General features: G+C 33.5%; 1 protein-coding gene and 1 long non-coding RNA gene across 2 annotated transcripts; both read left to right on the top strand.

The window, feature by feature from the left end:
• Positions 1–3,730: 3,730 nt before the first annotated feature.
• Positions 3,731–5,647, top strand: LOC127098471 (uncharacterized). The gene is made up of 2 exons (XR_007793365.1): positions 3,731–4,866; positions 5,269–5,647. It is a non-coding gene; the product is annotated as an uncharacterized LOC127098471 (long non-coding RNA).
• Positions 5,648–14,060: 8,413 nt separating this feature from the next.
• On the top strand, positions 14,061–15,907 carry LOC127098470 (purine-uracil permease NCS1). The gene has a single exon (XM_051037079.1). The coding sequence runs from the start codon at positions 14,076–14,078 to the stop codon at positions 15,813–15,815; it is 1,740 nt and encodes a 579-aa protein (XP_050893036.1). The 5' UTR covers positions 14,061–14,075; the 3' UTR covers positions 15,816–15,907.
• Positions 15,908–16,646: the final 739 nt, after the last annotated feature.

The raw sequence follows: 16,646 nt of genomic DNA, 5'->3' as shown, positions 1-16,646 counted from the left end.
ACTAACTCTATAAAAAACCCTCTAATTTAGGAAGTCAAGTATAAAGATAACAATGACTCAGATCAAGCTTCAACAAATATCTACAAGAAGTCTTCAGTCAGAAGTTATCTAAAAAAGATCACATGACAATGATACACTTCTTTATGTCTAATCAACATAAATTAATATTGTCAGTATCTTATCTCTCCAACTACTATGAACTCTACTATGTTCCTCTCAACGTCTTTATGCTAGTTGAGTTTTTAGCCTACTCTATTGTACACTAGCTAAAGACCTTTAACGACTACTTGTACTATAGGTAGTTTCAATCTTCAATAGATCTATTCTTAGCATCTATTTAAAGAATAAGATTGAAAATAATCAAGTGCTGAAGAGCTATCAAGTAGATCTCTTAAAGAAAATGAATGTGAGTTGAAGAATATGTAACTGTATTCACAAGGATGTGATACCAGTTCACATAAATGGATTAAGAGAATCTGTGTTACACAGAAAACACAGATGAGACTAACACACTAAAAAAGAAGATATAACCATAAGGGTTAAGTGTGTGAGAGTAGAGTAAAGCGTGTTCACATATGTTTTGAAGAAAGAATATCTGAATATGTTAAACAGAACAGAAAGGCACAACAAGAAGAAAATATGTGCAATGAGAGAAGAAGAATGAAAACTTCATTCTTCTACACTCAGGAGTAAACAATTCATATTATGCTCAAAAGTATAAATCTTTGTGTATCTACTTATCTAAGAAGCACATATTTAAACACAAGGTTAATACTACAATCTATTGTTAAGAGAATCTGAAGAATCTAGTCGATGTGCTTAGAGTAAGTTTCTTTCTATTAGATTGAGCAAAGAAGTCTCTTGTTGGGTGCTTGGGAAAAGAAGTCTATTGTCGGGTTATTGAGAAAATAAGTATCTTTCAAGGATTGATTTAGCATTGAAGTCTCATGCTTGCGGGTAGAGCATAAGTCTCTTTCTAGATAGATTGAGCAGTGAATTCTCATGCTTGCGGGCATAACAAAGTCTATTTCTGGATATATTGAGCATTGGAGTCTCTTTCTGTGGGATTAAGCAAGAAGTCATGAACGGGTAGTTCAGGAAAGGAAGTCTCTTGCTTGAGGGCTTGATCAGAAGTCTCTTTCTAGTTTGATTGAACAAATTGTAATTTGTTGATTATAGTGAAAATCTCTTGTGCTACAGGGGGACTGGACTACTCTCAGTTTAAGAGAAACCATGATATATTGTGTGTCTCTTTATTTACTTCTGCATTTACATTACAATTTTCAACAAACTCTCAATTCAGACTCTGTTCTGATTCAGACTCTTACTTGGATCAGAATTTGAGCTTGACATCTCAGGTTCTGAACAGGTTTAAGAAGAAAAAAAAAGTAAATTTCCATATACACAATTCAAACCTCTTTCTTGTGTATAACTTTTTCACCATTAATTGGTATTAGACCCCGAATGTGCTTATTTCACTTAACAGTGAAACATAAAAGATCCGTTGAGAAAAAGCTACTCATGCAGTGATTCAGCTTTCTTTAAAGTTTCCTCCATTATTTACAAAATGGAAACTACATAAGGTAAAGAAAGTTGAGCTGAAGAGGACCAATAAACTTGTTTCTACTCTAAGTCACTTATTTTGTGAGTATGAAAGGATTTTTAATCGTTAAGACTAACTCGTGGGGTAAATGTGCTTGCTGCAGGAATCAATGTTTAATCTTGACCTGCTTGTTTAAAAGGAAGACTGATCAGATTTGCAGATCTTACAAATTCAAGAAAACCAGAAGAAGCTTTTGTTTGAGAATATTCTAATGGGGATTCTGATGATGAGGAAATGTACTTCCTTTTCAAGAGATTCCAACATCTAACCAAGAGTAACTAGGGACTCTTTTATAGAAGCTCTAACTTCAAAGTTTTTTGTTCCAAGAACAGAGAATATGATCAGAAGATCTGCTACAATTGCAACAAGCCTGGTCACTTCTAAGATGATTGTCCTAATATACAAAAGGACAAATCATTTAAGGAAATTTTCAGAGCAAGATCAAGAAAGGTATCATGGCAACATGGGATGAACTTAATAATGAAAAAGATTCAGACAGAGAAGTTGAAGAAACCAACCTTGCACTGGTGGCTCTTACACTCTCTAATTCAGAGTCTGAGTCGGGTTCTAGCTCTGAATCTGATGAAGAAGATATGGTATATTCTAACCTATCTTGGTCTGATATTATTCATGATTCCATGAGCCTTTGTCAAGGTTAGGCAAGACACGTGAATGTTGTTAAGAAACAACTTGTGTTTCTTAAAGAAGAATTGAAATCTTCTAAAGAAACTGTTGAGACATTAAAAAGAAATCTAGCAACTGCTTAAGAAGGATATATCTCTCCAAGATTTATTAAAAATATATCTTAATAGAACTTTGCTTGCATCCATGATCTATGGAGTAAGCAAGAGAAAAATAGATGGTATGAGCTTCCATGAAATGTGTGGTTTTTAGAATCTTGACATGGAAGAATATCTCAGAACCATCTTCTTCAAGTCATGCTTATGATTTATTGGTGCTTGACATTGAAGGGATCTCAAGATCAATAACAAAGAAGTCAAAGGTTCAGATAGAACTAGAGACCTCAAGGTCAAAAGTTCTGCAGAAGTTAGAACCTGAGATCTCAAAGTTAGTCGGTTTTGATGAACTAGATACTAAAATCCAAAAGTCAAAAAGTCAAGGGAATTCAGTACCTAAGACTTCTGGATCCAAGCTTCTGAAATGTTCAAAAGCTAATGTCAAAGTTTATCCATGACAAAATTTCTATAAGAAGAAAGTCTGAAATAAGGTTAGACATTCCTCTAAGGCAAGGGAACATATTAAGAAAATGCCTAGAGTAACAAACACAAAAGGACCCACAAGAGTATGGGTACCAAAATCTGAATCATGATTGACAAGTGTTGATACACATTTATTGTGCTTGAATAATAGTCTAGTATGTCTGCAGTGCTTAACTTATACTGACTTGAGGTCTTGAACTTGATCTTGATTTTGAAGTCTCGAGCTTGTGAGATCTAGTGCAACTTCAATAAAAGGGACTTTCCCTATCAAGTGATCAAGGGACTTTTGATCACTTAGACAGGCTGAGGGAATGAGCACCGATCAAAGGATTTGGTTGACCAAAGTGAACTTTGATCAACTCAATCAGTGGGGATGAAAATCAATTGAATTATGTATAATAGATTGAGGATCTAGAAACCCTAATGAATGAATCAAATCATGCTAATCTTGATTCTAAAAATCCACCTAAATCTAAGGGAGCATGTTAAAGATAAAATGGTTATCAATTATTTACATGAGTTAAACTTAAAAAGAAAAAAACTTTTAATTAACATGGTAAACATGATTATTCAATTAATTTCCCCAAAACAAGAAAACAAATATCATCTCATTCTAAAAAATAAAGAACTATATATCCCTAATTCTTAAAATATGCATTAAAACAATTATTTATTTTTCACTAATTAAAATATAATACAAATGTTAAAACAAATAACAAAAACCAATTGAAAATAACAAAAATAGAAGAAATGAAAAAACAAGGGGTTTAAATTAAAAATAGGGTGCATAACAGAGTTGGCGCAAGGCCGATTTACTGAGCCCATTCTCAGTCAGTTTGTGAAACATGGAGGTGTAATGGGAAACCAGGTATGAACAACAAAAAATGGGCCTTATGGGAGTAATGAAGCCCGCTCCATAATTGAGAATGAAAGAGGGACTCAGCTTCACAAAATGCACGTGACAGACGTTTAACACATTTTCCACATGTTTCCAAACTAAGTCCAAAGTTCATCTCTCATCTCTCCTCCTCTACGGCGGCGGTGGGGCATCAGACATCAAAATTGCATATGCAAATACACTCCAATTTCCATGCTCTAACTACATCTCACATCAATTTTCTCTGAATCCTCCTAAATTTTCCAAATCGAGTAAGAAAACTCAAGAACCCTAGCCACGAGAATTAAAATTAAATGATTGAATGGAGGAATCAAAGTCCCTAAAGTTAGGGCTTTGATTCCTAGGCCCTTATGCTACATGGTGGTAATAAGAATGAAGCCAAACGGCGAAGAAACGCCACTTACCTTCCGGAGATGAAGGCCCGAGATTAGAGAAAATAAAGATGTTTGAACAGGATTCAGACAAGATTCTTCACTCTACACGTCTTCTGCTTTAATCTTTTTCTTTCTTCTTCTGGTCTTCGAAACTTCTTCTTCTCCTTCGTGTTCTGATAATGAATGGATGGAACTATGGAAAGTGATTGAGGTGTGCGTAGATGTGCGTGATTGAGAGAAGTCAAGGTTGAATTGAGTTCAAAGGAAAATCCAAGGTGTAAAATAAAATTGCAGGGTGATGAACTATTTATAAGAGAATGAAGTTAACTGAATCATGAACTATGTTAAATGCTCAATGTAGAAAGTTATTTAGAGGTTCTAACTCTATTAAACCTTGAGGTGCATGATTTCAGTTAGGGATTGAATTTTCTGTTAGGCAGGAATTTCAGTTAGTTCAAAGTGTTTTTCTGTTAGTTCAGATGTTAGTTAGGTTAGTTAGTAAATCAAATGGTAACTGGCTATTACAGGTTTGGAGTTATGTAACATGGTGTGTTGATGACTTGTTGACCATGTTGTAGTTATGTTCAGTTGCACATTGCAGGTTTTGCAGATTATGGTTAATGCAAGTAACTGGCTGATGATGATGACATGTTGCAGGTTGCTTTTGTCTGGAAATTGCAAGGTGTTGTTGTTAGCACTTATGTAATAATTCAACAGGCTGCATCCAGTTTTGGTGCAAGGCATGGCTTGTTTGGAAACTGAAAGTTGCAGGTGATTAGTTGGACTTGGTGAAGTCATGTTCCTTCACTTTTTTTTATTTCCTGAGCATTGTTATTACATGTTGGTGTAGGCATGTGTTATGATGCATACTTTTCGAACCCCATTCAATTTTCTATTGAACCCATGGTTGCTTAGGTTAGGACTATTATAAGATGTTTGCTTTGGCTTAAGTATGGAATTGACTTAGGGCTGCCATATGCATTGTTTGAAATGTGTTTTATATGATTTTATGACTGATTTACTTTATGGTACATGCTGCATTGCTTGGTTTTATGTTGGACACTTGTCTGGATGATCATGACAACATGACACCAAAGTAGGTCCATTTTTCATTGCATGTTTGTGTTTGGTTCATGTATGGTTGAATAATTATGTATGCATGCTTAAATTCAGGGATGTTGGCTTGTGGACTATTACCTCAAGGCAAGGCAAGGCAAAAGGCATGACACTTAAACATTCAAGGCATGACGAAACTTGATGCAAAAAGTGGCTTTCTTGTTCATGAAGCAAATGATCATGGAATCTCATGGAAAGGCAAGAATGAAGATACAATGAGCATTAGGGTTTAGGTCATGAAAAAATATGTTAGTTGACTTTGGTCAATTGGTTGATAAAAAATTCAACAGTTGACCAAAAGTCAACTTTTGCAAAACTTGTATTTTTTGTATTTTCTTTTGTATGGACAATGTAGATAGCAAATGTATGATGAATAAACCTTTACTTTGAATGGAAATGATCTTTATGATTGAATGAAAACATATTTTACTTCAAATTGAACTTTTCCCCAAAATCCATGTTTAGGTCATAGCTTGAAATGAATGAACCAACATCTTTAAAACACTTGAATCAAAGGTACTATGAATGCATGATAATACATGATCTAATGGACTAAAACACAATGGACTATGAATCAAGAACAATAGACTAGGTAATAAGAACCAACGCACTGTGAAACATGGACCGATGAATTCCCCAAGAGACTTAAAATAGTGGAGTATGAGGCAATGAATGCAACAAGGATTTGACTAAACAAACTTGGATACTTTGAATGAAATATGCCCCCTTAGAATGAGGACTTTGAATGAATAATGAACCATGAGCCAATAGACTATTAAGCATAGACTCGTGGACTAGGAGAATGCACCTTAGTCCTAGGATCAATGGACTTGGATAGCAAAATTGAATGCACATGACATGGATAAAATCTTGGACAAGGCCTTGGATCAGATGAATCCTCAATCATGTAGGAATGTAGATCAAATGGTCAATCTTGATGAATGATTTCCATGAACATAGAAAACTTGATGATTGATGATGCATACCATAAGTGATCAAGAACCAACCTCCAATAAATTAGGGTTTCAGTCAATCATAAGATCAATAGACACACCACATTGTCCACCAATGTCAAATATCCATGATCAGGGTTTCAAGATGAAAACCACCTAATCAAGGACCTCAAACTAAACACTAAGCTCCACAATCAAATCTCCAACAAATGGCCCCAAGATTAGGGTTTAAGGGATGAAACACAAACTCATAAAGTCAACCACAAGTTTCGTTAGTACCAAAATCAAGAGTTAGGGTTTTGTGCATAGGTGAATACCATGATGACAACTTCCACCAACCAAGGTCCCGAGCATAAGAAATCAGGGTTCCACCCATTTGATTCCATATGAAATGAAATCTCCATAAAACCAAGGTCTCAAGGATCAAGACATTAGGGTTTCACTCCTTGATTCCAAATGTTGAGCATTACCACAATCCTAGGGCTTGATCCTAAAGAAAACTCTAGCTTTGGTGAGGTATAAATAACCATAAACTTTGAATTTATGATGATTATTATGAACGAATGATGCATATGTATGAGGCGTGAATGAGCGTAGATGAATCTCAAGTCATAGGTTAGATGAAAATTGAAAGGGGGGGGGGGGGATTTTAGGGCATGACAGGTAAGATATTTCACCTCTTTTTTTCTTCTGCATTTTACATTATCGCTTCCGAATTGGTTGAAATATTTCTATCGAGAATCTTGCATACAATAGCGAAATCTATATTTTTCTTCAATTCCTTCGATGAATTCTCATCTCATTTATCAATAAAGAATTGTATGTTTGTTGTTTGTTGTGTTTGAATAAAAGTTTGCATCAAAACCAACCCCGAATTACATATAATTCGAACCCGTAATTATATCAAAACCATAAAAAATGTAAGAACGAGAACCATTAAACCGGGACAGAATTGCACGCGGAAAATTCTGCACTACACACGGAAAATTATGCATTGAACCAAAAAATTATGCACTGCACACGTAAAAATTCTACACAAAACGCAGAAAATTTTTGAACTCATAAAATCTTAATTGAGTTACGTGTACATAATGTTTGTTCCTATTTTTCTTTAATTATTCTTATTGAGTTTTATATTTCTATTATGTGAGTGATATATATATATATATATATATATATATATATATATATATATATATATATATATATATATATATATATATATATATATATATATATATATATATAACACTTACGCATTTGATAAATTATCACACATGGACAACTTTTTTTATTTTACTACATGTCCTAGTTTAATTGGTAATGAGTTTAAATGATAGAAATAATTATATGCTTTTGTTTGACTCATTTTATCCTTTTATTCATTTTTTTTAGCAATATTATGTGACTAAATTTTATTCTTTAGGTGATTAATTTTGCTAATAAAGATGAACTAACTTTCAAACGATTAATTTTGACAACTAATTTTATTTTAGTTTTTAACTTAAGGTAATTCAATTGTTATGTGATTCATCTCCCCTATTTTTTGTTTATTTATTTAATTATTTATTTTGATTTATTAATTGATTAAATGCATGACAACATTAGGAATTATTCTCATTTGATATTATAATTTCACCATGTCATTTTCTCATCCATATAAGACTAAAACTCTTTTTAAATTCCCATTTTAAAACCCTAGAAATAGGTAAAATTAAATACTTCACAACATCAAGTTTCATACCCTTTCTTTGGTACCATATCACATTCTTTTAATCATCTCTCTCTCTTTATCTATTCAATACTAAAACCATTTTTTTGCAAATAAACTTGATCGAACGTCAAGCATAAAATCAAAACACTTAACAACTACAATGTGAATTATGCGGCACGAGCCTTAAGAAATGGAGAATTAATAAGAGGGAGCATTCCTATCCTTATTCTAAATATTATTGGATACAAGACACATGACCAAGTTATTCAAAGTATTCACCTCCATTCATAGACTTTAGTGCAATTCAAATCAAGACAATTTTCAACATTCGTCTTCGAACTAAAATTAATCACAACCAACATCAAGGACATTTCATAATCTTTCTCTCTCAACCTCTCTTTAGGTTAATCACCACCTCTTGGTTAAAACACCTCTCTTTGGATTAATCACCATCTCTTGGTTAAAACATCTCTCTTTGGGTTAATCACCATCTCTTGGGTAAAACACCCCTCTTTTAGTTAATCACCATTTCTTGATTGAAACACCTCTCTTTGGGTTAATCACTATCTCTTGGTTAAAATACCTATTTTTGGGTTAATCATCATCTTCTTGTTAAAATACCTATCTTTGGGTTAATCATCATCTCTTGGTTAAAACACCTCTCTTTAGGTTAATCACCATCTCTTGGTTAAAACACCTCTATTTGGGTTAATCATTGTCTCTTGGTTAAAACACCTATCTTTGGGTTAAACATAATCTCTTGGTTTAGACACCATATCTTGGTTTAAACACCACTTCCTTGATTAAGACACCACTTTCAATTTCAGTCCCTAGTTAAGACACCACTTTTTTCAATTCTTGTTCTTGGTTAAGACACCACCTTTAATTTCTATCCTAGGTTAAGACACCACTTTTACAACTCTATCATTGGTTAAGACACCATTTTTACAATTTCTGCCCTTGGTTAAGATAACACTTTTATAATTCTGGCCTTGGTTAGGACACCATTTTACAATTTCTACCCCTAGTTCAGACACCACTTTTACAATTTTGTCTTTGGTTTAGACACCACATTTACAATTCTTTGTCCTTGGTTCAAGCTAAACAAAAATTTCTTTTCATAAAAGAACTTTTATAATCTATTCCTTAACAGTCAGACTAACAACTTAGAGCATCCGAACCAGGATCAAACACCTAACGTCAAAACACTTCCAGGATACGATTAGAACATCGTTCCCTAAAATCAACCAACAAATACTTGTTTTCTACCCCCACGAACTAAAGAGCTATGATTATCTTATTGCACCATGAGAATACGTAGGCACAAGGTTTTGAAATCTTGGCGAGCACATTAATTAAAAACTTATTTTTCCCTTTAAAACCAATCGCAAGTAACCCGTAGATAATAATACCCATGTGCGCAAAGAACAATCAAAATGGTTCTGTTTGAGTATAAATGGTGTGAAAGGGTGCTAATACATTCCTCTTGCATAACTGACTTCCTTATCCTTTTTCTCGTCCCTTTGAGGTTTATTGATATTTTTGTTTTCTCTTAGAATAAATAAAATTCAATGACGACTCTGTTGTATTTCGAGTGTGAGATGTACTCAGTTATTTTTCGTGGCGCGATACTGAGGAGCATAAGGTATTGTTTGTTACTCACATATTTTCCGAGGAAGCTGAAGATTGGTGGGATAACGTACACCAGATACTATAGGTTACTAGTATTGAGGTTACTTAGCCTGTGTTCAGAGCACAATTTATGGAGAAGAACTTCCCCGAGGATGTGCGTAGCAAGAAGGAGATTGAATTCCTTGAGTTGAAGCAAGGGAATTCAATGGTTGTAGAGTATACTGCAAAGTTTGAGGAGCTATTGAAATTTTGTCTGCATCATAATAATGTTGTTGTAGAGGGTTTGAAGTGCATCAAGTTTGTGAGTGAGATGCGTCCCGAGATCAAACAAGTTGTTGGTTACTAGGAGACTCGTTGCTTTTTTGTATTGGTGAATAAGTGCAAAATCTATGATGAAGACATCAGAGCCGGATCTGCTCATTACAAGAGTATTAGTGAAAAGAAAGAGAAGGGACAATTTCGAGGAAAGTCGTATGTGACTACTACTAACAAAGGAAAACAAAAAGCTAAAATTGACAAGAAGCCAAGTGGGGGAGGAGCTCCTTCTTCGGTCCAGTGCTACAAGTATGGTGTGATAGGTCATCGTGCCAATGAGTGCTCCAATGCTGAGAAGAAGTGTTACAAATGTGGGAAGACATGGCACCTCATTGCTGACTGTAACGGTAATGTTGTGACTTGCTAAAATTATGGGGAGCAAGGCCATATTATTACTAATTTCCAGAAGCCGAAGAAGACCCAGTCTGGAGGAAAGGTTTTTTGCTTGTCTGGGACAAAGACTACTACTGTTGTCAGGTTGACTCGAGGTACGTGTTTTATCAATAGTATCCCTATGATTGCTATTATTGACATGGGTGTAACACATTTTTTTTATTTCGCTTGATTGTGCTAATATATTAGATTTAAAGTTATCTTATATGGTTGGAAGTATGATTATTGATGCCATAACCAATTATTCAATAACTACTACATTGGTGTGTTTGAAGTGTCCACTGACTATTTATGGTAAGAGTTTTGCGTTGGACTTAGTCTGTCTACAGTTGAGTCAGCTTGATGTTATCCTTGGAATGAACTGGTTGGAGTTTAACTGTGTTCATATCAACTATTTTTCCAAGATGTGATGTTTCCATATAGTTGATATTTGTATCTGCTAAGCAGGTAGAGGAATTCTTGAAATAGGAGGCACAAATGTTTGCCTTGTTTGCTGCTTTAGGAATCGACAATAAAGTTGCAATGGGAGAGCTTCCAGTTGTGTGTGATTTTCTCGAAGTGTTTCCAAAAGATATTAGTGATTTTTTGCCAGAGCGTGAGGTGGAGTTTGCTATAGACTTAGTACTTGGTATTAGTCATGTATCAATAACTCCTTATAGAATGTCGACTTCAGAGCTTAGTGAACTGAAGAAGCAATTGGAAGAGTTGCTTGAGAAGAAGTTTGTCTGAACGAGTGTTTTTCCGTGAGGAGCACTTGTGTTATTAGTTAAGAAGAAGGATGGTAACATGAGGTTGTGTGTCAATTATCAACAATAGCATAAAGTGAAAATCAAGAACAAGTATCCACTTCCGAGAGTCGACGATCAGATGGATCAGTTAATTGACACTTGTGTTTTTAGGTTATCATCAGATTCGAGTGAAACCAGAGGATACTCCAAAGACGACATTAAGAACAAGATATGATCATTATGAGTATTCAGTGATGTCGTTTGCTGTATCTAATGCACCTAAAACGTTCATGGAGTACATGAACTGAATATTTCATCTATATCTAGATCAGTTTGTGGTTGTGCTCATCAAGGATATTCTAATATATTTGATGTCAGATGAAGATCATGCAGAACATCTTAGAATCATGTTGCAAACCTTGAAAGAAAAAAAGTTGTATGCAAAGTTATCTAAGTGTGAGTTTTTTTATGAAAGAATTGAGTTTCTTAAGCCATGTAATTTCTAGTGGAGGTATTGTTGTTGATCTGTCGAAGGTTGATATTGTGTTACAATGGAAAACTCCGAAGTCGTTTACGGAGATTAGAAATTTTCTAGGTTTGGATGGTTACTACAAAAGGTTTATTAAAGGTTTTTCGAAGTTGGTGATGCTTTTGACTCAATTGACTCGAAAGGGTCAAGCATATGTGTGGGATGCTTTGTGTGAAGAGATATTTATAGAGCTCAAGAAGAAGTTGACATATGCTCTGGGATTGATTTTACCGAATCCGAGTGAGTCTTTTGTTGTGTATTGTGATGCTTCGATGATGGGTTTGAGTGGTGTACTGATGCAAAATAGAAAGTTTATGGCTTATGCTTCTCGATTTATTCAAATTAAATCCAAAAGAATTAAATTTAGTCTGATCAAGAACCTAGTAATTAAATTTAGTCTTATCAAGAATTATGTAATTGAATAACCTAGTATTCTAAAACTAGTTATTCAAATTAAATCCAAAAGAATTAAATTTAGTCTTAATTTAGTTTTAAAACACCAAACCAAATTCAACCACCATAATTATTTTGTTCTATTGAAACATAAAACAAAACTCGATAATTGAGTTTTACACTCAGGATTTATCGATTTTACTACTTGCATGATTTAGTAAACTTGCTAAATTTACAATCATTCATGCAATTAAAATAAGTGAGGTGATGTCTAAAATGTGATTGTGTGTGTGTGTGTGTGTGTATGTGTGTGTGTGAGAGAGAGAGAGAGATGTACGTCGAATTTATAGTGGTTCGACCATCGTCCCTGCTAATCCTACTCCATTCTCAAAAGGTTTCCCGTTCAAAATTTTGGTCTTCCACTATAGTTTGTGACAAAGTACACAATGTTTAGTATAATCACAATATCCAAATAATGTTGAAAATATAAAATTCTTCTATCTGGATCTCTTTGACTTGTAGACAGTATCCAAACTGAATCCTTGCAAAATCTTGACTCGAAATCATCTTAAATCTTCCATCCCCAATAATTCTTTACCAAAGTCTCTATTATGCAGCGATCTTTCCTCGATTCTACTAGTATATTGAGTGTTGGCGTGTCCGAAGATTGAAAGGAAATCCAACTTTATCCTTAGATTTCTACACAACACTACCAAAGTAATAATGGAGCGAAGAATCTCCTTATTTTCTACTGGACTTGTCAAAACCAACCACAACACCATACACCTTGCAAACCTATGAAATCTCAAGAAAATATTCAAAGAATCATTACACACAATAACAAAATATCCTCAACAACCACAAATATCCAATTATAAGATATAGATCGACACGAAAATGAAATTAGAATTAGGTAGAAGATGAAAAAAATCATTTGCAAGCACTCGAGAAAGATTCATTAATCCTTTATAAAATGAGAGAACAAGTGAATTGTGAGTTTTCAAATCAATAGTCAAAGTGTATGTTTGCCAACATTGGAGATCTATCACAAAAATTGAGTGGAAATGGTGTATAATTCAATTCATAAACAAGAGTTAAGATTTGAGTTATAAAATAAAGTGATTTGAATCAAGAAACAAATACATATGAGAACCAATTTATGAGATTCGAGACACACATTCTATGATTCGAATCACATGATTTGAGTCATGAAGTTTGGTGATTTGAATTAGAATTTCAGAAGTAAAACAGAGAAATTTCAATTCAATGTGATTTGAATCAGACGGTCTAGTGATTTGAATCAAAGTGTTGTGATTCAAATCATAAAGCATGTGATTCGAATCATGAAAACATGAAAAAGGTCCATGAACTCCCTGTATTCTTGATTCGAGTCATGTGATTCAAATCACACTTTCATAATCTCATTTTTATAAAATTTAAAGGGATTCTAATATTGTCATAACTTAAATCATTCTCCAATTTTGTTCTTGATAAAAAAGCTCAATAGACTTACTTGAAGCATATTGCTTAAACTATAACCAAATATTTTGCTTTACGCATTTGCACAAAAACGAATTTAAAAATCAACCTTGATATGCATAATCGGTGAAAAAACTCAATAACAATGTAAATAAAACCAAAAACTTAAAAGACAAACCATCAAAACATCTAACCGATGATGCATAGACATGCAACATACAACTTTAAAAAATATTTGTGTAATTATTTGTTTGAGAATCCTTAAAATTTTGGACGAGGAAGATGAAATGTCCTAAGTAGGAAGAAGATAAGCTTTAATAACCATCCATTTAACATTTTTCCAATAAGAATTTGTCACATAGCATACCAAAGTAGTTGTCTTTAAGAAACATTTATATAAAGAACTAAAATGGAAGACGAAAAAGTTACCAAGATCACTATTTAAAAAAAATTAAAGAGATAAAATTAAATTGTGACAGATTTCTGTGGACTACAAATATATTTAATATTTTTTTAAGAGGTAAACATAACTCTCTCAAGAAAGAGAAGAAATATGTTAATCATAATAATTTTATCTATTTAATCTATGAAATCACCAAATGAATGACTAAAATAGAGAAATGAATTTCTCATACTAAACTTAATATGATAATTAGTTTAAAAATTTTAAATTTTTTGTTTTTTCTCAATTGGTTCGCAAAAAAATCACATAAATTGAGGTTATAACAATGTCCACCACACCACTCATCATCTATCTCCATCACCTACCTTTTCATTCTACAATGAACAACATGCTACTCAAATCTCCATCTCTAACCCTACATCATCACTCCACCATACCTTCTCTAAGACCCTTTTACCCTTCCCCCATTCTTCCATTACCATCAAAACTCACAAATCCCTTCCATGCTTCAAACATCTCTTTAGCTATGAAATGTTCCAACTCTTCTATGAATTCCACCAACATGCAACCACCCAAAAGCCTTGAATTTGAACCCGACCCATCTCTCACAAACGAAGATCTAAAACCAACATCACCAACCCAAAGAATATTTTCAGGTCTAGAAATAGCTTCCCTTTGGGTAGGACTAGTTGTTGGTGTCCCATCTTACTACCTAGCCGGCTCCTTAGTCGATCTCGGCATGTCATGGTGGCAAGGTATCTCAACAGTTGTTCTTGCCAACATCATCCTTTTGTTTCCTCTCATCTTAACTGGCCATGCAGGTACAAAGTATGGCATATCATTCCCAGTTCTAGCTAGATCCTCTTTCGGTATCCATGGTGCTCACATTCCAACTCTTCTAAGAGCTTTGATCGGTTGTGGTTGGTATGGAATTGAATCATGGATTGGTGGTGAAGCAATCTTCATTCTACTACCAAACTCCTTAAAAAAAATCACTTTTTTGTCAAATAATCTACCTTGGCTTGGTACTTCACCTCTTGAATTTTCTTGCTTTATGGTCTTTTGGGTAGCCCAATTGGCTATAGTTTGGAGGGGTGTTGATGGAATTAGACAGTTGGAAAAATTTTCAGCTCCAATTCTCATTTTTCTCACTTCATGTCTTTTAGTTTGGTCTTATGTTAAAGCTGGTGGATTTAATCACTTATTTTCTTTATCTTCTAGACTCACAAATTCAGAGTTTTTATCTGTTTTTTTCCCTTCACTTACTGCTAATATAAGCTTCTGGGCTACTGTGGCACTTAACATACCTGATTTTACTAGATATGCAAAATCTCAAAAAGATCAAGTTATTGGTCAAATAGGGTTACCAATTTTCATGGGCTTGTTCACATTTGTTGGTTTAGTAGTTACTTCATCAACAAAAGTGATTTTTGGTGAAGTGATTTCAAGTCCAATTCAACTTCTTGGTAGAATTGGTGGCTTTTCAACTAGTGTACTTGCAATAGTTGGTATAAGTCTTGCAACAATCACAACTAACATTGCTGCTAATGTTGTTGCACCTGCGAATGCTCTTGTTAATCTCAACCCTTCATGGTTCACTTTTAGAAGAGGTGCTTTTTTAACAGCAATACTTGGAATTGCTTTTCAACCTTGGAGACTTTTGAAGTCAAGTGAGAGTTTTGTTTATACTTGGTTGGTTGGTTATTCTGCATTGATGGGACCTATTGGGGGGATTGTTTTGGTTGATTATTATGTTGTGAAGAAAATGAAGTTGAGGATAAGTGATTTATACACAAGAAGTACTTTTGGGGAATACTATTATTACAAGGGGTTTAATGTGGATGCAATTGTGGCTTTAGTTGTTGGAATTTTACCTGTTGTTCCTGGTTTTTTGCAGAAAGTTGGAGTTGTGAGTTCAATTCATGATGGTTTTGTTGTGGTTTATAACAATGCTTGGTTTATTAGTTTCTTTTTAGGAGGGTTTTTGTATTGGATTCTATTGAGTTTGAGAAGGAAATTAGGTGAATCTGATGCTATAGATGCTCTTTTGCCAGATACAAAGTGAATACAAAGTTGTTTATAGATTCTCATTTCAAACAATTTTGGTATGAACATTGTAGATTGGCATATGCACAATAAACCAACTTTTCAAGACAATTTTCTTTGGATGAAAGATGCTGCATGATGATGTATATGATAAGAATAGAGATTCTTGAAAAATCTCTTATTTTGAACCTTAAAAAAGATAGTCAGTTTTGATCACTCAAAAAAGTTAATATATTAACTTATTTTCCATTATTATATATTTATTAAAAATTGAGAAATCCATAACAAATTACTCTATATTATATATTTATTGAAAAATTGAGAAACACATTGACATATTAAATTTATAATTATTAAAATTATAAATAATATTTAAACACATTTAAATAACATAATTAAATATTTTAAATATTATTAAATTAAAAAAAATTAACGGTGTTAAATTTCTTTAATTTTTTTAAGTTTTAATTAATTATTTCACACTTTTTAAAGTTTAAATATACACTTTTGTTTGATACTGATATCAAGTCCATATCATTGCGGTTACAAGCTATTATTTGTTTTGAGTGTGACTTTATTTATTCTTTAATGTTTGATTGAGGTTGGTGTACTGATATCAAGTCCATATCATTGCGGCTACGAGATATTGTTTCAAGTCCATATCATTGCGACTACGAGATATTGTTTGTTTTGAGTGTGAGAACCTTTATGACTTTATTCTTTAATGTTTGATTGAGGTTGATACTAATATCATTGCGGCTACGAGATATTGTTTGTTTTGAGTGTGGCTACGAGATATTGTTTGTTTTGAGTGTGAGAATTTTTATGACTTTATTCTTTAATGTTTGAT

This window comes from Lathyrus oleraceus, chromosome 6 (assembly GCF_024323335.1).
Source record: "Lathyrus oleraceus cultivar Zhongwan6 chromosome 6, CAAS_Psat_ZW6_1.0, whole genome shotgun sequence".
Lineage (NCBI taxonomy): Eukaryota > Viridiplantae > Streptophyta > Magnoliopsida > Fabales > Fabaceae > Lathyrus > Lathyrus oleraceus.
This window is presented reverse-complemented; position numbering and strand designations above follow the sequence as displayed.

Bases quoted from the DNA above. Each gene is read 5' to 3' on its own strand.
- LOC127098470 (XM_051037079.1), top strand. From the start codon at position 14,076: ATGTCCACCACACCACTCATCATCTATCTCCATCACCTACCTTTTCAT.